The 20,108-nt window shown below is 53.9% G+C and overlaps 4 protein-coding genes across 9 annotated transcripts; 2 read left to right on the top strand and 2 right to left on the bottom strand.

Moving 5' to 3' along the window:
• Positions 1-368: 368 nt before the first annotated feature.
• RNF151 (ring finger protein 151) lies at positions 369-4,993 on the bottom strand. 4 transcript variants are annotated; one of them, XM_079120386.1, is made up of 6 exons: positions 4,231-4,993; positions 3,806-3,966; positions 3,174-3,334; positions 2,781-2,926; positions 2,406-2,502; positions 369-1,745 (listed from the first exon to the last, which is right to left on the bottom strand). In XM_079120386.1, exons 3-6 carry the CDS (start codon positions 3,174-3,176, stop codon positions 1,260-1,262), a joined length of 732 nt encoding a protein of 243 aa, XP_078976512.1. In that variant the 5' UTR covers positions 3,177-3,334; positions 3,806-3,966; positions 4,231-4,993; the 3' UTR covers positions 369-1,259. The 4 variants fall into 4 exon arrangements, with proteins under 4 accessions (XP_078976512.1, XP_078976511.1, XP_078976510.1 ...); XM_079120385.1 differs by lacking the exon at positions 3,806-3,966 and having other exon boundaries at positions 3,174-3,330; positions 4,227-4,553; positions 4,706-4,993; XM_079120384.1 differs by lacking the exon at positions 3,806-3,966 and having other exon boundaries at positions 3,174-3,330; positions 4,227-4,553; positions 4,792-4,993.
• Positions 4,994-5,178: 185 nt separating this feature from the next.
• RPS2 (ribosomal protein S2) lies at positions 5,179-7,540 on the top strand. Its single transcript, XM_079120375.1, has 7 exons — positions 5,179-5,380; positions 5,458-5,547; positions 5,787-5,894; positions 6,128-6,301; positions 6,834-6,993; positions 7,229-7,320; positions 7,432-7,540. Exons 1-7 carry the CDS (start codon positions 5,204-5,206, stop codon positions 7,510-7,512), a joined length of 882 nt encoding a protein of 293 aa, XP_078976501.1. The 5' UTR covers positions 5,179-5,203; the 3' UTR covers positions 7,513-7,540.
• A 230-nt stretch (positions 7,541-7,770) lies between these two features.
• On the bottom strand, positions 7,771-10,715 carry NDUFB10 (NADH:ubiquinone oxidoreductase subunit B10). Its single transcript, XM_079120387.1, has 4 exons — positions 10,474-10,715; positions 8,454-8,592; positions 8,125-8,264; positions 7,771-7,930 (listed from the first exon to the last, which is right to left on the bottom strand). Exons 1-4 carry the CDS (start codon positions 10,619-10,621, stop codon positions 7,827-7,829), a joined length of 531 nt encoding a protein of 176 aa, XP_078976513.1. The 5' UTR covers positions 10,622-10,715; the 3' UTR covers positions 7,771-7,826.
• Positions 10,069-20,107, top strand: RPL3L (ribosomal protein L3 like; the record flags this gene model as incomplete). 3 transcript variants are annotated; one of them, XM_079120301.1, is made up of 11 exons in its annotated part: positions 10,069-10,330; positions 12,409-12,658; positions 12,875-13,067; positions 15,126-15,294; positions 16,482-16,617; positions 17,775-17,961; positions 18,050-18,210; positions 18,380-18,481; positions 18,981-19,156; positions 19,294-19,413; positions 19,585-20,107. In XM_079120301.1, the coding sequence occupies exons 1-11, from the start codon at positions 10,098-10,100 to the stop codon at positions 20,105-20,107; spliced, it is 2,250 nt and encodes a 749-aa protein (XP_078976427.1). In that variant the 5' UTR covers positions 10,069-10,097. The 3 variants fall into 3 exon arrangements, with proteins under 3 accessions (XP_078976427.1, XP_078976428.1, XP_078976429.1); XM_079120302.1 differs by having other exon boundaries at positions 10,077-10,330; positions 12,409-12,550; XM_079120303.1 differs by having other exon boundaries at positions 10,083-10,330; positions 18,981-19,076; positions 19,585-19,742.
• Position 20,108: the final 1 nt, after the last annotated feature.

The following is a 20,108-nucleotide window of genomic DNA, read 5'->3' as shown; positions in this document are numbered from 1 at the left end:
GTGACGCCATCAGCATAGCGCGCTGGGCGCCATCTTTGTCCTGGGCAGTAGCTGCTGCGTCCGGAAGTGGGAGCTGGCGGATGTGTTTCCGGTTTGAGGATAGGGTGCGGAGGAGTACCCCCTAGGCCAAGGAAGTAGGGAGACAGGGTGCCCGGTCGCCCGTGAGGTCGCCTGGAAGTTTATTTTTTCATTTTTTGGTATTGGGGATTAAACTTCCATGACGTGGACTTCGGAGGCAGGAGATCGCAAGTCGGAGGACGGCCTGAGCCACTTCGCGAGTGGGGCGGGCATTTGAAATGTGTTTCCTCCCAGTTTTTTTTTAAAATAATTTTTTAGATGTTGATAGGCCTTTATTTTTTTTCATTCATTTATATGTGGTGCTGAGAATCGAACCCAGGGCCTCACACATGCTAGGCAAGTGCTCTACTGCTGAGCCACAACCCCAGCCCTCCTCCCACTTTTTTTGGATAGAGCCAAAGCTACGAAGCAGTTCTTGCATCGGGGGGCTCAATCCACATAAGTGCTCCAGATAAATGCACTAATTGGATAATTCCAGAGACATTCACATATCTTTTGAATAGCTTAGGCATTTGGAGACCCCAGTGGAAAAGAAAAACTTCCTGACTTGGAGTAGCTCTCCAGTGGGCAGGAGTCGGGGCGAGGGCGGGTCTGGGAAAAAGGAAATAATCACACTAGTTAAAGGCTACGTTAGCAAGGGATGATGCAGAGAGAAGTGCAGTTTTAAATGGAGCCGTGCAGGAAACTTCATTGAGGTGACACCTGAGCAACTGAAGTGAAACAGGTTTTCTGAAGATTGTGTTTTGGACTCAGGGACAGCCACTGCACAGGTGTGCAGATGTAGGTGTGGCTGTGGGAGCCAGGGAAGGGAGACTATGGTGCTAGGGGTTGAACCCAGGGCCTCACCATGCTAGGCCACCTAGCTGCATCTCCAGCCCCAGGGGAGACTTTTAAGGACATAAGTGCAGAGGATGCAGGTCCTTGTGAGCTGCTGTGAAGACCTGGCTTTTACTGAGTTCATAGTTTAGAGCCATTCATGCTACTGGCTATGAGACTAGTAAAACAAATTGGTAGGAAGTAACTGGAATTGAGACTGGGAGAAGAGACATTGAGAGTAAAAAAATAGACAAATGAAGAGATGGAGCCTGGGGAAGCGGGGAGGGACACAGGGTATGAGGCTAGCAGGCACAGAAGCGGTGAGATGGGCCCGGCCTGGGCTTCGCGTTTATTTGCCCTTGTATTTACAAGGCACGCTGGCCCTGTGCCCCCCACATCTCAGCCTCAGTACTGCCCACCGGGGTGGCCTCAGTCTCCTCCTGCACGGTGCCCAGGAGCAGAGCATCATCCTCCTCCAGGAAGTTGCCTAGCTGGGCCAGTTGTCGGCGGATGAGGTTGGTGGTGCGGTGCACCCGGCGCACGCGCCGCAGCAGGCTTAGCAGCAGAGTCCGGCTGCGCTCCTGGCGCTCGCTCCAGGCCTCACGTAGCTCTCGGTAGCAGTTGTGGTGTGCACGTTCGGCTGGGCCCAGCGTGGTCCCGCAGCCCAAGAGGCAGAGCTGCTCACCGCCTTGCTGGCAGTGCTGCTGGTGCTCAGCTAGGTCCCCGCGTGGCACTCGCGCAGCGCAGCCTTCGTTGGGGCAGGCCATCAGCTCGAATGGGCATGAGTCCTGATGCCCCTTGCGATGGGCCAGGGGGCACGTCACCAAACAGCCAGCCTCAGCGTTCTTGCACTGCAGGGTGGGAGAGACCTCGCGTGAGCCAAACCTAGTTGGGCCCTGCCAGACCAGACCAGGTCAGGCATTTGCCAGCTGGCTGCCCCCTCCCCACATTCCATATCTGACCACTGATCAAGAACCAGTGAACTACCTTTCTGATTTCAGAACAGATGGGTAGGTGGTCAGAGAAGGGCCACAGGCCTGAGTCTTGGAGAACAGGGAGGTATATAGCTGGGTTGATCTAGTATGTTTGCCACACTTTTTTTGTGGGGGTTGTTGGTGGTTCTGGGGTTTGAACTCAGGCTTCACATATACTGAGGAAGCACTCTACTACTGAGCTACATTCCCGGCCCCAGGTGTTTTTTTTTTTGTTTTGTTTTGTTTTTTTTTTTTTAAAGCCTTGGTTTCCTCATCTGTAAAATCAGGGGACTGGAGACTAATACCCACACATCAGGCACCTCACTAAAAATCCTGTGGAATCCCCATTTTATAGTTGAGGCCCCAAGGGCTCAGGAAAGTAACTTTCCCAAGGCCACACAGGTAAGTGGTATATGATTCAAACTTAGCCAGGTCTGCTGATGCCTGGGCTGCACTTGGTTTTCTTCGAAGATGGGTTTCTCCTTGGCACTGGATCTGCCCCACCCAAGGATAATGGGAGTGTGTACTTTGAGTTACCTTGACTTCTAGGCGGCCAATGGTTTTCCGGAGTTTATTTACATGGACCATCTTTTTCCTCTTCACCTCTTTCCTGCAGCATGGACAGGTGTTTTGTCTGGAAGGAGGCAAGTGTGTGTGGGGTGAGAAGGAAGCAGAGTCATATGACAGACCTTCAAAGGGTAACCCAAGTGGTCTCTTCTATCCAGCTGGAGAAGGTATAAAGGGGGTCCCAAGGCTGGGACCTGTGACCAGCACAGGGTTAGGGAAAACACACATTTTAGCATCTTATGGCCAGTGGAACAAAGTGTTCAGCAGCCTTTTCTGCTCTGGACCTCAGGAGTGGCTCCCTAGCCTCACACCTGCCCGCCCAGTTCCTTGGGTCCCCAGTAGCACCTGGCTAGCCACCGGAGGATGCACTTTTTGCAGAAGATGTGGCTACATGGCAACCTTACTGGCCTCTTGAGAACCCCATGGCAGACGGAGCACAGGAAGTTGCAGTCAGGAGGGCTGGCAAAGAGGTTGAGATCATACCCGCCACTCTGCAAAGATCAAGCCAGCATCAGAGCCTGGCAGGCACCAGGCTGTGACCCTCAGTCATACCTAAGTGTTTGGGTGGGGAGGTAGGCCACATGAGAGCTAACTTCATAGAGGACAGCTATGAGGGTTGATTCCGCCATAACCCACTGCCCAGCATTTCTGATTGAGGAATTGGGTCAATCCCTGGACAGCTGGGCAGGTGTAAAGTTGGGCATAAATCTCAGGGCTGGAAGAGGGCCCTGGGCTTACCATGATCTCTGTATCTGGACGGCAGCTCCACTGATGCCCGGGGCTCAGGAGCCTCCATTTCACAGCATGTGAGGGCCGACATCACAGTGGCATTGTCCAGCTCAGGCCAATCAAAACTCTGATCCAGAGCTGGGGTTGTGGCTCAGTGGTACAGCACCTGCCTAGCATATGTGAGGCACTGGGGTTGATTATCAGCACCACATACAAATAAGTAAAATAAAGGTACGATGTCCATCTACAACTAGAAATATTTAAAACAAACAAAAACCCCAACTCTGGTCCAGGGCCTGCTGGGACAGCAACTAGCTCTTACTGTCTTCTGTGAAAGTTAAGCAGTAGGGCAGTCCCAACTCAGGATAGGTCTGTGGGCATCCATTGACCACCCCCCACCTTGGTTGTGGCTGACATCTGATCCCAGAGCAGGTTTGTACAGAGAACTGTCTCTAGGAGCTGTTTCCCTAAGGTCAGTAGGATCACAGGGATAGCGGGGCCTCCTTTCTCAGATGGTGTTGCCCAGGTAGCTAGAGCATCAAGAGTTTAGAGGCCTTAGCTGTTGATCAATTGGTTCTCTTAACATTCTGACTAGGGTGTTAACTCCACAGCACAGAGAACTAAATTGCCAGGCAACCTACCAGTTCCCTCCCAGTGTTTATCATCTGTGCAGACCTGAGAAAATATCTGGAGATACACGTTCTTGCAGGCTGAGCACCAGTGTAATACAAGTTCATCTAAGGCTAGGTGGCCAAATGCTGGGCACTCTGGTGTATGCCTGTAATTCCAGAGACTTGGGAAGCTGAGGAAGGAGGATTTATAGGTTCACTTAGCCATACACTACCTCAAAACAAAACAAAAAACCAAAAAAAAAAAAAAAAAAAACAAAAACAAAACTGGGGATGTAGTTCAATGGTAGGTGCTCCTGAGGGTTCAATCCCCAATACCAGTACCAAAAAATAAGTGTCAATTAAGGAGAAGAAAAAAAAAAAAAAAAAGCCAAAGACAATCTACAAGCTGTGAACTCTACCATCTGTTAGTGGTTTGCTGGCCTGACCTGACTCGCCTTAGCTGAGGACTCTGCCTTCCGGTGTGGCACAAGCAGACAGACCAGGGGTCCCAACCTGGCTGACACTTAGGGGTCACGTGCCTCCCGAATCCCACCTTTGTGGTGTCCGAAAGCAGTTTGGCTAGCCCGGGAAGAGACACCCTTCGAGGGCTGGCCCCGCCACAGCACGCACTATTTCCCAGGCAGACAGGAGGGGCCCTAAGAACATCCACACGCGACGGACTAGGCAGCTTTATTTGAAAGTCGGGGATCACCGAGCCCTCCCGCCCACCCCCAAGGTCCTGGCGACGTCGGTCTCAGGTGGGGGGCGATCCGGAGTCCTGCGGAGAAAAGATGGGGTCAGGAACCGCTGGCCAGAGGCCTGACCGCGCGAGTGGCCGCAGCGGGGCTGTCGGGGCCTGGGTTTTGCCCTCCCACACGGGCAGTGGGCGGCGAGCTGAGGCCCCTGCAGACTCTGGGCGCCGAATCTCACCCACGGCCACGGCCGGCGCCGAGGGTGATTTTCAACCAACGCCGGTCTCCTGGCTACCGGCGGACAGGCGAGCACGTCGGACCTACCCGGCATGGAGGAGAGCGAGCGCCGCGTGCCAGCCGAGAGGCCGTGGGACCGCCCCGTGTGCGCTAATTATAGCCCATCCGCCCAGTCGCCCGCACGCAGGCCGGGTCGCGGCGAGAGCGGACGCGCAGGCGCACGCAGAGCGCGCAGGGGCGGGACGCCGCGCAGCCAATCGTAGTCGCCTGGCGGGTCGGGCGGGGCCTCCGAGACCTCGCGGCATTTGGCCGACTATAAAAGCTCCTTTCTGGAGGGGGTTCTTTCTTCTTCTCTGGAAAAACACGTGAGTAGTCTCACTGGTGATGGGGCCGCGGCAATCCGCGGATATCGGAAGGCCACGCTTTCTGACGCGCTGCCCAGGTGTAGGTTCTGCAGTCGGCCACACTGACTGGCTGGTGTTTTCTCCTCTTGTAGCAAATGGCGGATGACGCCGGTGCAGCCGGAGGGCCCGGAGGGCCCGGGGGCCCCGGAATGGGTGGCCGCGGCGGCTTCCGCGGAGGCTTCGGCAGCGGTCTGCGAGGCCGCGGCCGAGGCCGGGGTCGGGGTCGGGGCCGGGGCCGCGGCGCTCGCGGGGGCAAGGCCGAAGACAAGGAGGTAGGTCGGGACGGTGGGCGGGGCGGGGCGGCGCGGCGCGGCGGTGGCAGCCCTGTTGACTGGCGGCTTCCCCGCAGTGGATCCCGGTCACCAAGCTGGGCCGCCTGGTCAAGGACATGAAGATCAAGTCCTTGGAGGAGATCTACCTCTTTTCCTTGCCTATCAAGGTATTGCGCTGACCCACCAATCTCTGGGAGGTCCATATGGGAGGGGTTGGGAGAGTCCATAATCTCGCGGCGTCGAGGGGTCCAGATGCACTTTGAGGCTGTAGTTGCGCGTGTGGGTGTCCACCTCCGACATGTGTTATGGCGGAAGTTGAGATGACAAAAGGCTATCTACCTCGCACCTGGAATCCAGATGAATCGTCAAGGGCAAAACACTCAACTTTTGCACCGTAATGTTGTAGGAGTCTGAGATCATCGACTTTTTCCTGGGGGCGTCACTGAAGGATGAGGTTTTGAAGATCATGCCTGTACAGAAGCAGACTCGTGCTGGCCAGCGGACCAGGTTTAAGGTAGTAGGGCTGCCATTGACCTGGCTGGCTGGGCAATACTCTCTCCACTCTGCATGGTTACACTAGGATTTGCCCGTGTGACTTTCGTACCGGGGAGAGAGAGGAAAGAGCCCCTCTGGACCTTGGATTGGCCTCATGGTGGCCTTTTTTTCCTTGAGTGGCACAACAGCAACTGGGTAGTGTGTACGGATGCTGTGGAGGATCTCCAGCCACCTAATTTAGTCTTTTCCTAGGCATTTGTAGCTATCGGGGACTACAATGGTCATGTTGGACTGGGAGTGAAGTGCTCCAAGGAGGTAGCCACTGCTATCCGAGGGGCCATCATCCTGGCCAAGCTCTCCATTGTTCCTGTGCGGCGGGGCTACTGGGGGAACAAGATTGGCAAGCCTCACACTGTTCCTTGCAAGGTAGGTCTGGTGGTGTTTGGTGACGGGCCTGGGAATGGAGCATATTCCTTCTGGCCCTGCCTCCTCATTCTTAATTGCTTTGCCTTTTTTTTTTTTTTTTTTTTTTTTAATTGAGTTTAAATAGTCATATGATAAGACAAAGCTAAATTAGGTGAATCTAGGCCTCATTATTCATTCATGCAAAATCCATCAAGTACCTAGTTTATGCCAGGCACAGTGCTTTTTTTTTTTTTTTTTTTTTTAATCTTTATTTTTATAGACTTCATTTTGAGTCATTGTACACAAATGGGATATAGCTTTTCATTTCTAAGGTTGTACACAATGTAGATTCACACCATTCACGTAATCATATATATACATAGGGTGATAGTTTCATTGTGTCATTCTGTCCCACATCCCCTCCCACCCCATTTTCCTCTGCACCACCCAAAGTTCCTTCATTCTTCTCCCCTTAGTTATATATTGTCATGCACTTATCAGAAAATGGTTGGCCTTTTTGGGCTTGGCCTATTTCTTACACTGCTTTTCTTAGGTGACTGGACGTTGTGGTTCTGTGCTGGTGCGGCTCATCCCTGCCCCCAGAGGTACTGGCATTGTCTCAGCCCCTGTGCCCAAGAAGCTGCTGATGATGGCTGGTATTGATGACTGCTATACTTCTGCCAGGGGCTGCACTGCCACCTTGGGCAATTTCGGTAGGTGTCCCCCCACGAGGAATTGACAGTGATCCTCTCTCAGCTCCGCTGAATCACACTGGTGCAGTGTGTGCTTGGCGTATTTTAAGGGAGAGAGAAGAAGGCCCTCCTAATGCACGGCAGACCTGCCCCTAAGTGGCCTCTCTGTTCCTAGGAGTGCAACAGCTTTTGCTGTGGAAGTGGGAGGCTCATCTACTACCAAGCCACTAACCCTCTTCTGCTGTTTGTTTTGAAGCTAAGGCCACCTTTGATGCCATCTCCAAGACATACAGCTATTTGACTCCCGATCTCTGGAAAGAAACTGTGTTCACCAAGTCTCCCTATCAGGTATTCCTTGTCTAGTCCACCTTATCAGCGTCTTTTTTTGGGGGCAGGGGGATGGGGGCATTAATTTGGTAGGGTGGTGTCCCCACTACAAAACTGTTGGTCTCTCTTTAGGAATTCACTGACCATCTTGTGAAAACCCACACCAGAGTCTCTGTACAGAGGACCCAGGCTCCAGCTGTGGCTACAACATAGAGTTTTTATACAAAAAAAAAAAGAAAAATAAAGTGAATGAAACCTGTTCTTTGTCTTTGTCTCCACACAACTTGGTAGCTAGAATTTGGAAGGGGCTGACAAGAGAAGAGGGGTCTTGGACTGGAACTGTAGCTCATGGTAGAGTGCTTGTCCAGCATGTGTGAGGCCCTGAGTTTGATTCTCAGCACTGCATATAAATAAGATAGTCCATGACAACCAAAAAAGGGGGGGGGGGGGGTTCTGGAGACACCATCAGACACAAGTAGAGTTAAATCACTTTTATTTTAGCAATGCAGCAAGTCAGCCTTGTTGCCTTAGGCGACGGCGGCCTCCTTAGCAGCTTTTCTCTCCGCCAACATTCTCTGCTTCTGTTTGGCCAGGCATTTTCTGGCAGAATAGTGAGCGCCCAGGTCATGATCTGGGAAAGAGATGGGAGGGGCAGGTGAGTCAGACCATTTTTTTCCTCATGGATTGGACAATCAAGTGGGTAAAGAAGGACAAGCAAATGGGAAAGTTGCTCTAAACCCCTGACTGGCTTTGCAGTGAAGCTTTTGGGAGGCAGTGACAACTTGGCTGTGCAGGCTGGGTCAGGCATGGCAGGGCTCAACTTACAGCGGTCCTGGTAGGCCTTGGCCACCTGGGCAAACTGTTCCAGTTCAGTGGCACAGTTCTGCTTGTAGCTCTCTCCTTCCCTCTGCTGGCAGGCCTTAAGCCTCTCCTGGATGATATTGACAATTTCTTGATCGACTTTGCTAAAAGAAAGGAACAAGTACCCAAAAGCCGAGTGAAAGCAGGGCCTTGGGCCCCATGCTCTTACCCCATCCCCCAAATCTGGACTGACCCCCAGAGGCACAAACCCACTGGGTGAAGCCATCTCTTAGAAAATGATGGCCCAGTAGGAATGTCTCTCTATGTCTCAACATTCCCTGCTGTACACTTACTAGTCCCTTCTCCATTGCATTTCAGCCTCAAAGATGCACAGGATGTCCTTCTCCTTGCACTCCGTGATGTCTGGCACTCGGCGGTATTGCCGGTGGTAATAATAATACCTGTTCTTGGCATGTTGCTGCTCTATAAATTCTGTAAAAAGGAAACCCAACAACTTCCCCATTAGTTTGGGTAGGCTTTTAGTTTTGATTATCTCAGGCCCTAAGTGGGGTGGAAGTATTTCCTAAATGTTCCAAGCTTGTACAGAAACAGCAACTGGACTTTCAAAGGTATGGGTCAGCACAGTATGGCTAACACACTAAGCTAGAAGTGTGGCCTCCAGCTCTAGCTGCATTTTCTCACAGTGGGACCAGAACAACCCTTTGTCCTCATTCACCCATGGGATTGAGAGCAGGGCAGGATTCAGAACCCAGGTCTACAAGTCCAACTGCCCCACAGCCCAGGGACCAACTCTAGGCGAGAAGGCACCACGAGGAAATCAAGAGAATTCCTACAATGACCTCCAGGCCTCCTTTGGTACATTAACCAGCTAGACTAAGAGTTCATGTGTCCAAGCATAAACGTTCTAAACCAGGTGTGGTGATGCACAGCTGTGATCCCAGGAGCTCAGGAGGAGAATGGCAAGTTTAAAGCCAGCTCGAACAATTAAGGAAGGCCCTAAGCAACTCAGCAAAACCTTGTCTCAAAATAGAAAATAAAAAGGGCTGGGGATGCAGCTTAGTGGTTAAGTGCTCCTGGGTTCAATCCCTGGGTCCCCCAAACGAACCACTTTTAAGACTAAGAAAGAGGAACCTGGCTCATCTGCTATCCTGCACTCCCTAATCAAAGGATGCCTGACCCAGTGACATGTCTAGTTCCAGGTACTTGGTAGGCTGAGACAGGGAGATTGGGTCCTGGAGTTCAGGGACAGGCTGGGCAACATAGCAAGGCCTCTTTTCCTTAAAAATAAATAACCTGCTGGGCATGGTGGCACACACCTGTAATCCTAGGGACTTGGGAGACTGAGGCAGGAGGATTACAAGTTCAAAGTTAGCCTCAGCAACTTGGCAAGACCCTGTCTCAAAACATAAGGCAGTGGGTTCAATCAGCACCACATAAAAATAAATAAAGGTAGTGTGTCCATCTACAACAAAAAAAATTAAAAAAAAAAAAAATCGCCTGTAATCCGAGCAACTCGGGAGGCTGAGGCAGGCGGACTGAGAGTTCAAAATCAGCCTCAGCAAAAGCGAGGTACTAAGCAACTCAGTAAGGCCCTGTTTCTAAATGAAAGAGAAAATAGGGCTGGGGATGTGACTCAGGGGTCGAGTGCCCCTGAGTTCTATCCCCCCGTACCAAAAGACAAAACCAATCAAAACAAAACAAAACAAAAACATAAAAAAGGGCTGGGGATGTGACTCAATGACAAAGCGCCCTGGGTTAAATCCCCAGTGCCAAAAATAACTAACTAACTAAATAAGTAAATAAATAACTAGTAATTCCTAGATCCTGGAAGAGGGTAAAATATAAAAAATGTCTTGTGGTTGAAGGAATGAGCCGCTTAATTGTAATAAGGCAGAACAAGCTCCTGCTGCTGCCCAGAGGGCTGGCAAACAGGGCCACAAAGAGTTGCATGGAGCATTTTCCAATTAGGAACAGAGATGGGGAATCTGGGCACTTCAGCCATCACACTACAAGCAGCTGTCCCTTGCGTTGCTGGGGGCCTAGAACACAACAAGCCCAAGGGCTCAGCTGATTCCGACAGCAACGCCCCCACCCAACTCATGACGGGGACCGGAGACCGAGGGAGCCTCAAGTGGTGGCGGCGGAGAGCGAGAGGGGTTCTGGTGCAGAGGCAGAGGGCGAGGCCAAGAGAGCGGCGTCCCGGGAAAAGGTGGAGCGACCCGGGGCAGGTGCCGGGGGATGGTCCGCGAAGCAGCGGGGAAGCCAAAGGAGGCGGCGGAGCTCGGGGCTCGGGCCCCGGGGAGCGCCGAGCACTGGGGGTCCCCGCGGGCAGGCAGAACCCCGGGCCCGTACCTCTCACGAGGGTCACGGGCCGGTCCACCAGGAGGTCGAAGGCCTTCGTCAAGTAGGTGATGGGGTTGGGTAGCGAGGTTTGCGGCGAGGGCGCCGGCGTGCGGCGCGGGGGCTCGGGATACACGTCCTTGTCCCACGAGTCCGGCATGGCTGCCTGCGCTACGGCGGACGCAGCACAGAACTCAGCTCGCTGGGTGCGGGGTACGGATCGCTCTGCGGAGGTCGTGAGAGCCACTACGCCTGCGCGGGGCGCCGTGGCGCGCTGCTGCGCCTGCGCCGTCGGGCAAAGATGCGCCTGCGCAGGCTGGCGCCCCCACGCGGGGTCTGGCGCCATCGCACCCGCGGCTCTCACCTACTGGGCTGGGGCAGGCAGAGAGCCACAGACACAGGGAAACACTGCGAGAATGACGTGGTGCGAGCAACTAGGTGAACACTACCTGACTTTTATGGAGAACACCGACTGGTAGAGCGCACACAACAAATAACCTAAGAAGTCAACAGAGAATATGAAGTTATGATCCTCCAGGAAGCTTTTCTGGACTGCCCAGTCCCTACAACCTTCTCTGGGCTCTGCTGTCCCTCTGCCCAGACTCCTTGTGAGTGGCTGGTGACAGTGAGCTTGGGGACCTCGGGGCAGCAGGAGGAAGGACTTATTCCCTGGTCCAGCCCATAGAGGCTGGGGCTCTCAGCCTGTCCACAGGGCACTCTGGCCTGCTGCTGCTGGTTCCATCTCAGCCCTGAGCTCTCTGGTGCTCCCTGGCAGCCACTGACCAGAGCCACCATGGCCATCGTCTGTAATGTGCACACCTGGCTGGCTATCCAGGGAGGGTGCTAGTCATCTCCTGTCCAGAGGCAGGGGCCAGGGACATGAAGCCTGCAGCTCTAGGGACTCACAGAATCTAGAATCGGAAATGTTAGAGTTTCAGATTATGAACTTTTGGAAACACAGACCATCTTACCCCAAGACTCTTAGTATTTTGGCAGCATATTAGTGATGCGAAATTCACGTTCCCTTAGGGATATCTTATGCCTCGAGAACTCTGTGATTCTGAAGCTACAGAACTTTATAACCATAGCCAGGTATGGTGGCGCATGCCTGTAATCCCAGCAATTTGGGAGACTAGGCAGGAGGACTGCAAATTCTAGGACAGCCTGAGCAATTTAGTGAGACCCTAACTCAAAATAAACAGTAAAAAGGACTGGGGATGTAGTTCCGGGATAAAGTGGCCCTGGGTTCAATCCCCAGTATCAAAAAGAAAAAGACTTTACCATCATAGAATCTTGGAATTGGAAAATAAGGTAGCCACGTGCAGTGGTACACACCTGTAGTCCCAACTACTTAGGAATCAGGCTAGAGGACCACTTGGCAGCATAGTGAGATCCTGTCTCAAACAAGGAAAAAAAAAAAAAAAAAAAAAGAAATAATACCCCCAAATAAAAGAAAGAAAGAAAAAAGACAAATAATTATTTTGAACCTCTTTTCATTCAAAACTTTCTTTTTTCCCAGTAGACAGGGGCTCTACCACTGAACTATGTCCCAGCCCTTTCTATATGTTCAAGACAAGGTCTCACTAAGTTATCCAGGCTGGCCTCAAATTTATGATCCTCTTGCCTCGCCTCCCCAGTAGCTGGGATTACAGGCGTGTTCCACCACACCCAGTAAGAATCTCTATGTCTATGGGCATGTGGTCAACTCTCCCTGCCCCGCACCTCCCTGTTGACCTCTCCCACCTTGTGTCCAGCTCAGTCTCACAGCCCTAAGGTCAGGAAAACTGTCTAGGGTAGTTCTTTCCTGTCAAGCCAAATTGGTCCTGTCCTGGGAGGTCGTGCGTGACTCAGTCCAAGGACGTGGAGGAAGGGAGGCCAGCCTGGCTCCAGGTGTCCCCATCACAGGCAGCCTGTCTGATGCCCCACCCCAGTCTGCTGCTGGCACAGGAGACCCTGCTGGCCACAGAGGACGGAGCTCCTGCCAGGGGCTAAATCTGGGATCTGGTTGCCACGTGTCCTGGCCTTGCCACTCGACCTCCGGCGCCTGGTGGGGAGGCCCCATCCTGGCCTGCAGGGATCGGCCACCATGGTCAGTGGGCTGGGGCTGGAGCCAGGGCAAAGAACAAGCAGGCATTCCTGGGGAGGGGGCAGGTGGGCGTCACCCCACTCTCCCCCAAGCAGGACAGTTCTCTGGGCTGTAAGTGATGGGAGCTGAGGAGACAAAGGGCCAGGGCTGGCTCCTGGGCCTAGACGGGGCAAGAGGTGGGAGACGGCATTGGCCTCCTGTGCCCAGAGCTCTCTTCCAGTGCTGCCCAACCCTCCTGGGTCCCGGCAGGCAAGGGCCACCAGAGCGGGCAGATGAGGGTGTTGAGACCCCATCCCTCAATCCCGCCCCTTACCCTGCTGCCCCCAGTCCCACCGGAAGTTCTCTGCCCCTCGGCATGGACACCTGGGCTTCCTGCCCCATAAGAGGAGCCGCCGGCACCGGGGCAAGGTGAAGACGTGGCCGAGGGATGATCCCAGTCAGCCAGTGCACCTCACCGCCTTCCTGGGCTACAAGGCAGGCATGACCCACACTCTGCGTGAGGTGCACCGGCCAGGCCTCAGTGAGTCGCTGCAGGGGGACTCGTGGTGGGTGGTGGGTTGGGGTGTAACTCCCAGAGGCTGGGAGCCTGAGGTTGTTCTCACAGCCCAGGAGCAGCTACCATCTCAGAAAGGATGAGGCCCTCCTGAAGGGAGGCAGGGTCAGGACTCCAATGGGTCAGTGCTGCCCTCATTGGTGGGTGCTGCCATCGCCCCCAGTTACAACGGGGCGCTGAGCAGCTAAGAAACTGGTCCAATCTGGCACAGTGGCATAACCTATGACCCCAGGGACTTGGGAGGCAGAGGCCGGAGGATCACAAGCTCCAGGCCAGTCTGGGCAACTGAGAGAAACCCTGCATCAAAAAAAAAAAAAAAAAAAAAAAAATTGGGGGGCTGGGGAGATAGCTCAGTCGGTAGGTAGAGCACTTGCCTTGCAAGCACAAGGCCCTGGGTTCGATCCCCAGCACCCCCCCCCCAAAAAAAAAGAAATTTTTTAAAAAGAGGGTGCTGGGGACGTAGCTCAGTGGTTAGATGCTTGGGTTCAATTCCCAGTACCCGCCCTCCCCACCCTGAAAAAAAAAAAGGAAAAAACTGATGCAGTTTCAGTCCTGAGGTGGAGGAACTGGGATTCAAAGGCCTTGCCAGGACATCTGAATTTTTGGTCATGTTTGGACTATTTCATCAACTGTTATTTCATATGTGCATATAGCTGTATATATGTATGCTTTGTTTTTTTTTTTTTTTTTTTTTTTAATGGTAGCAAAGATTGAGCCCAGGGGCACTTAGCCACTGAGCCATGTCCCCAGCCCTTTTTATGTATTATTTATAGACAAGGTCTCACTGAGTTGCTTAGGGCCTCCCTGATTTGCTGAGGCTGGCTTTGAACTCGTGATCATCCTGCCTCAGCCTCCAGAGCCTCTGGGATTACAGTTGTGGGCCACCGTGCCCGGCTGTTCTTTGTTTTGCTTTGAGATGATTGAGATTCACACGCTTTGGTCAGAAATAATCAGGGTCCTGGCGTGGACACCATCCACCCATGATGCAGCCCTTGGGCACATGTGCCTAGTGTGACCTCATGGTAAATTCTGGCACCCACTGCTTCATCCTCCCCAGGGGGCTCCCTAGGTGGCCCTGCACGGTCATGGGCCCCTGCCCTCCCTAGCCTCTTGACCACACCCATCTGTTCTGCATCTCTCCTAATAGGGACTCTCTCCTCCTCCTCTCCTCTCTTATTTGTTTATTTAGTTATTATTTTCATACTCAGATTGAAGCCAGGGGCATCTTACTATTGAGATAATTCCCCAGCCCTTTTTAATCTTTTAAAATTTTGACATGGGATCTCCCTACATTCTTAGCTGAGGCTGGTCTTGAATTTGTGATCCTCTTACCTCAGCCTCCTGAGCTGCTGGGGTTACAGGTGTGTGCCACCACATCTGGCCCCTCTCTCTCTTTTTTCATTGTGGCAAAGTATGCATAACACAAAATTTAGTGCCTTAACCCTTTTTTAGTGGCATTAACTACCAATGTATTTTTTTTTTTCCAGTTTTCTTAGGTCTCTTCCTCATTCCCTCCATTTCTTCCTTCCTTTAAAATAATCTCTCTTTCTCTTTTTTTTTTTTTGTACCAGGGTTGCTTAATGACTGAGCCACATCCCCAGCCTGTTTTTATATATATATTTTTTTAAAATTTGAGGGCCTCGCTAAGTTGCTGAGGCTGGCTTTGAACTTACAATCCTCCTGCCTCAGCCTCCTGAGCTGCTGGGATTACAGGGGCAGAACCACTGCACCAGACTGTAGCACTTTTTTTTTTTTTTTTTTCCTTTAAAATATTTTTAAAACGTATTTATTTTGCATGGCAGCCTGGGCAGTAGTAGCTATACAATCATGGGCTTTTCTAGGTCTTACTGGAACTTATAAAAAATACATTTAAATTATTAAAAAAAGAAAGAAGGCCCTGCAGGCAGCTGCCCTGACTGCTGGGCACATGCTGTCCTGGCCACCCCGTGTGGCCACCTCTTCTGCAAGCTTCCCCATGGGCCTCAGGAGGTCTCCTTCATCTTCCTGTCCCCGGGTCTCTTCTAGAAATTTCCAAAAGGGAGGAGGTGGAGGCGGTGACGGTTGTGGAGACGCCGCCCCTGGTGGTGGTGGGCGTGGTAGGCTACGTGGCCACGCCTCGAGGCCTGCGGAGCTTCAAGACCATCTTTGCAGAACACCTCAGTGATGAGTGTCGCCGCCGCTTCTACAGGGACTGGTGAGGGCCACCCCTGCTCTGTGCGGGAACAGTGGGGGTGGGCAGCTCAGAGGAGAGGCGTGGACATCATGTGGAAGATCGGAACCTGGGGGTGCCAGGCTCACTTTCCTAGGGGATGAGTACAGTTTTAAAAGTCCAGAGAGGGGGTGCTGGGCTGTGGCTCAGGGGTGGAGCGCTTGCCTGACATGTGTGAGGCACTGGGTTCCATCCTCTGCACCACATAAAGAAATAAAGGTATTTTTTCCATTTAAAAAAAAAAAAAAAAAAAAAAAAAAAAAAAAAAAAGGTCCAGAAAGGGAATCAGGATTGAGGAAAACAAGGAAGCAAATATTATAATACCCAGGGTTAATTACAGGGCTAACTTGATGGAATCTCAGAGTTGGTTCTGAGCTTCTGAGCAGCCAAGGTGAAAAGGGAAACAGCCAACCCAGAAGCTCCTGTGCAAAGAAAGGTACTCTCAGGCCCCACATCTTCCCTGCACTAAGTCCTGAAAGGGGAGACCCACCTGCCTGGGGACCTCACAGACTCCCACCCTTACTCCCACCCCCTCACCACACAGAGACCCAGGCACCGGCCAGTCCTGACACTGTGGGAGGTGGTGAGCTTGGGCCCCACAGTCAATGTGTGCTGTGGTCAGAGCAGGCTGACCTCTGAGTTCCTGTGCTGTAAGATGGGGATGGGTGGTCCCTGTGTGGTGGGGCTGCTGTGAGTTCCAGTGGAGTGAAATGTGTCCAGTACTTAGCGCAGATCGAGTGGCCAGGAATTGCCGCTTGTCCTGTTCTGTTTCCAGGACAGATTTGCCCCTTATCCGGGAGTTTGAACTCCTGTGTCCCCGGGTACATCTCTAGACAGGGATAGCAATTTCCCCCTTCCAGAGTTCTGCTGAGGGTTAGAAGTGATGTCTGCCCAGGGCTGGGGTATGGTGCCTGGCTTGGAAGTGGCAGCACAGCAGTGGGGCAGCTGGGGTGGCCTCCAGGTGCCTGGCCCACAGGGAGGCAGGGAGGTCCCCTGCTTTAAGGGAGAGGGAGAAAGGCAGGTCTACAGGGGGAACAGCCTCTGTTAAAGACAGCAACTGGGCCCAGTGCAGGGGCTTCAGGGAGGGATCCCTGCCTGGTGGGCTGCAGGTGGGCTGCAGGTGTGCTGGGGACCCCGGCTGGGGCCCTTGACACCTCCTGTGTGTGGCTCAGGCACAAGAGCAAGAAAAAAGCCTTCACCAAGGCCTCCAAGAGATGGCGGGACACCCACGGCAAGAAGCAGCTCCAGAAGGACTTTGCCGCCATGAAGAAGTACTGCAGGGTCATCCGGGTCATCGTCCACACCCAGGTCAGCCCCACCCCCCTCCAGCTTTGAGGAACTGTGACAAATGTCAGCCTAAAAATATCCAGGGCCTTGGGCACAGGGCCAAGGGCTGCCCCACCTCCTGCTGGCCACCCGCAGCCCAGGGCTGGGGCACTATCAGTGCCCTCCCGGGGGCCGTGGGGCATCTGCCATGCCCCAATTCTCTGAAGGGCTGGGTCTCCCACCAAATGTCCCATATGGCGGGCTGGCCACCCCCTCTGGGTTCTGGTACAAGCGTGGGTGTGATTAGCGCTCCTGCCAGTGCTCTGGCTGGATGTGGGCTGACGGGTAACCACACCCTCTGGCTTGTTCCGGAACAGTCCTTGGTATCTGGTCTTCAAGGTTTCTTCTAGGCCTGAGAATACAGGCCCCCCCACTCCAGAGCCTCTCAGGCCCCGCTGAACACACTCTCCCCAGGTACCCTCACAGGTTCACGGGGAAGTGAGTCGTTGGTTAATGCCCGTTTCCCTCAACAGGCCTGAGCTCTGCTGGGCAGAGGCCATGGGGCAGGGGCCTCACCTGCCTTGTTCACTGTTAGGCCCCAGGACCCACCCAGAGACTCACATGCAGTAGGTGCTCCACAAATACTTGTCAAAAACTATGCTGTGATCTAACTGGTCTGCGTGTCCCTACAGCCTCTGCCTCACGCAGCATCAGCCGGATGCTGCTGGCTGTTTGCATCACCTGCAAGAAAGGCTGAGCTCCTTCCTATATGACTTGCCCTGCCACCCTCCCTGCTCACCACCTGCTGCCATATTGATGTCCTTTCTGTCCCACCAACTCTCTAGAATTGTTCCTACCACAAGGCCTTGGCACATAATATTTTCTCTGCCCCAGAAAATTGTTTGGATCTCCTTCCCGTTATTGATATCGCCTCCTCAGAGAGTCCCTCCCTGACCACTCCATCAGAAGTATCTCTTAATCTGTCAGAGTACTTATCCCTCTCCAATAGTTGACTTGGCTTGTCTGTCTCCCCGGGGTCTGGGATCCAGCCTTATTCCATGCTGTCGCCACAACGTACAGCATACAGCATGTAGCTGGGGCACAGAACATACGTAAAACATGTAGTGGGCTGCAGGTGGGCTGGCCATGGGGAGGGAGTATGCCCTTCCGGAAACTGAACGTTGCCCCATGGCCTGCAGATGAAGCTGCTGCCCTTCAGGCAGAAGAAGGCCCATATCATGGAGATCCAACTGAATGGTGGCACGGTGGCTGAGAAAGTGGCTTGGGCACAGGCTCGGCTGGAGAAGCAGGTGCCAGTGCACAGTGTTTTCAGTCAGAGTGAGGTCATTGATGTCATTGCCGTCACCAAGGGCCGGGGTGTCAAAGGTAGGGCCGAAAGGCGATGTTGACTCCAGGAAAGGCTGCCTGGTGGGCGCAGACTGGCTTCTTAGCCACCAGCCCTTCCTACCTGCAGGGGTCACAAGCCGCTGGCATACCAAGAAGCTGCCTCGGAAGACCCATAAGGGGCTGCGCAAGGTGGCCTGCATTGGTGCCTGGCACCCTGCCCGCGTGGGCTGCTCCATTGCACGGGCTGGGCAGAAGGGCTACCACCACCGCACCGAACTCAACAAGAAGGTATGTCCACCGTCTTGGGGGACCTCAGTGGGTGAGGCGCATGACCCAAACACTGCCCGCAAGGTTAAATGCCCCCACCTGGGTCTGAGCACATGTGCTGATGGATGTGGAAGTGCCACTCTTCCCAGAGCCCACCTCTGGCCCCCAGTGTGCCCCCTTCTCCTGGCAGATCTACCGCATTGGCCGAGGGCTGCACATGGAAGATGGAAAGCTGGTCAAGAACAATGCATCCACCAGCTACGATGTGACGGACAAGTCCATCACACCACTGGTGAGGGTGGTAGGCCAGGCTGGCCAAGGGGCCTGGTGTGGGGCAGGTCTGAGTCCCCACCAGGAGCTCTAGGAGCTCAGGTGGTGTGTGTGGGCAGTGACGTGGGCCCAGTGGATCAAGGGGCAGCCATTTGGTGGCCCCAACCCCTGTAGTCTCCTTCATCCTCTGAGCCTCCTCTGAGAGGCCTGCACTTGGGCTGCTTCACGGGGTGATGGGATGCAGCAGAAGGGGAAGCCAACCCTCAGCTCACAGGGCTGCAGCAATGACTCCAACCTTCTGAGCCTCAGTTCCCCTCACAAAAATGCAGATCGCTAAATGAGATAATGCACAAATCCCCAACATGTGTCCCAGATGCTGTGACACCCCTCACCTGGGGACTGGGCATAGGGCTCCTTCCAGTCACAGCCCCATGTGTAGGAATTCCAGGACTCCCAGCCACGCCCGCCTCCTGACTCAGCACTCCCTTACCAGCCTGGCCTCTGGCTTGCCTCCCCCACAGGGTGGTTTCCCCCACTATGGGGAAGTCAACAACGACTTTGTCATGCTGAAGGGTTGCATTGCTGGTACCAAGAAGCGGGTCATCACACTGAGGAAGGTCAGCACAGCATGTGGACTGAGGGCATGTCCCCCATGGGCTGTCCCAGCCAGCCTCTCCTGTCCTCCAGCCTGCTCAAGGTGGGGTAGGGTATTGGGAGCAGAAAGGGAGGGGTCTGACAGGAGTTGGGTGAGCAGACCTTCCTGGTGTGAACTTAAGGTAAGGGAGGGGATGGGTACCCTCTGGCCTTGACACCTCCTCTCTCACCGATTTCCAGTCCCTCCTCGTGCACCACAGCCGCAGGGCCCTGGAGAATATCGAGCTCAAGTTCATTGACACCACCTCTAAGTTTGGCCATGGCCGCTTTCAGACAGCCCAAGAGAAGAGGGCCTTCATGGTGAGCTCAGACTCCATATTTCACCTGCTGTGGAATAGAGAAACTGGTGCTGAAGGAGCTGGCAGGGCACCTCTTTGCCTTACCCACAGGAGGGCTTTTAGGGTCAGCAGGGCAGTCACTGGATGTATCCCTGGAGACTACTGAGAGTAGCAGTCCTCCTGTCTTCCTCAGGGCCCCCAGAAGAAGCATCTGGAAAAGGAGAAGCCAGAGACCTCGGGAGACTTATAAGCTGCGTGGGACCGAGGGACCTGAGATGCACGCCCTGCCTCTCCTGTCCAATAAAGACTGGGACAACTCCTCCCAGTGTCTCAGAGAGTTGAGGGCGTGGAAAGGCCGTAAAGGCCGATCGGTGGTTCAGGGCTTAGCTCTGGGTACAGGGCGAGGGGACTCGGATCCATGGTGCATCGCCGACCCACTCCGGCGCCTGGTCCTAGGAGTCCCCAAGATCCCACTGAGGTCCTATGACTCTCCAGGCCGTGGGGACGGGGCGGGGCTTTGCGCGGCGGGGGCGGGGCTTCTGGGAAGCGGCTCAGGAGTGGGCCATAGGAGAGGTCGATGGGCGGGGCCTGCCGGAAGACAGCTTCCGGCCCGTCTTCGGGGAGGGGCGGGGCCTCGGGGAGGCGGGCCGGGTGGGAATCCTGGTGCCCCTCGTGATTGGCCCTTTTCAGGGGCGGGGCTTGGGGGTCTCCGCTGAG

This window comes from Sciurus vulgaris (assembly GCF_902686455.1).
Source record: "Sciurus vulgaris genome assembly, chromosome: 18".
Lineage (NCBI taxonomy): Eukaryota > Metazoa > Chordata > Mammalia > Rodentia > Sciuridae > Sciurus > Sciurus vulgaris.
This window is presented reverse-complemented; position numbering and strand designations above follow the sequence as displayed.

Bases quoted from the DNA above. Each gene is read 5' to 3' on its own strand.
- NDUFB10 (XM_079120387.1), bottom strand. From the start codon at position 10,621: ATGCCGGACTCGTGGGACAAGGACGTGTATCCCGAGCCCCCGCGCCGC. The intron at 8,593-10,473 runs GTACGGGCCCGG...TCCTTTTTACAG, and splicing joins GCCCGTGACCCTCGTGAGAG to AATTTATAGAGCAGCAACAT. The intron at 7,931-8,124 runs GTAAGTTGAGCC...TCTCTTTCCCAG, and splicing joins CAAGGCCTACCAGGACCGCT to ATCATGACCTGGGCGCTCAC.
- RPS2 (XM_079120375.1), top strand. From the start codon at position 5,204: ATGGCGGATGACGCCGGTGCAGCCGGAGGGCCCGGAGGGCCCGGGGGC. The intron at 5,381-5,457 runs GTAGGTCGGGAC...GCTTCCCCGCAG, and splicing joins GCAAGGCCGAAGACAAGGAG to TGGATCCCGGTCACCAAGCT. The intron at 7,321-7,431 runs GTATTCCTTGTC...GTCTCTCTTTAG, and splicing joins TCACCAAGTCTCCCTATCAG to GAATTCACTGACCATCTTGT.
- RNF151 (XM_079120383.1), bottom strand. The intron at 2,503-2,780 runs GTGCTACTGGGG...GCCTCCTTCCAG, and splicing joins ATCCTCCGGTGGCTAGCCAG to ACAAAACACCTGTCCATGCT. The intron at 1,746-2,405 runs GTAACTCAAAGT...CCCACCCTGCAG, and splicing joins TTGGCCGCCTAGAAGTCAAG to TGCAAGAACGCTGAGGCTGG.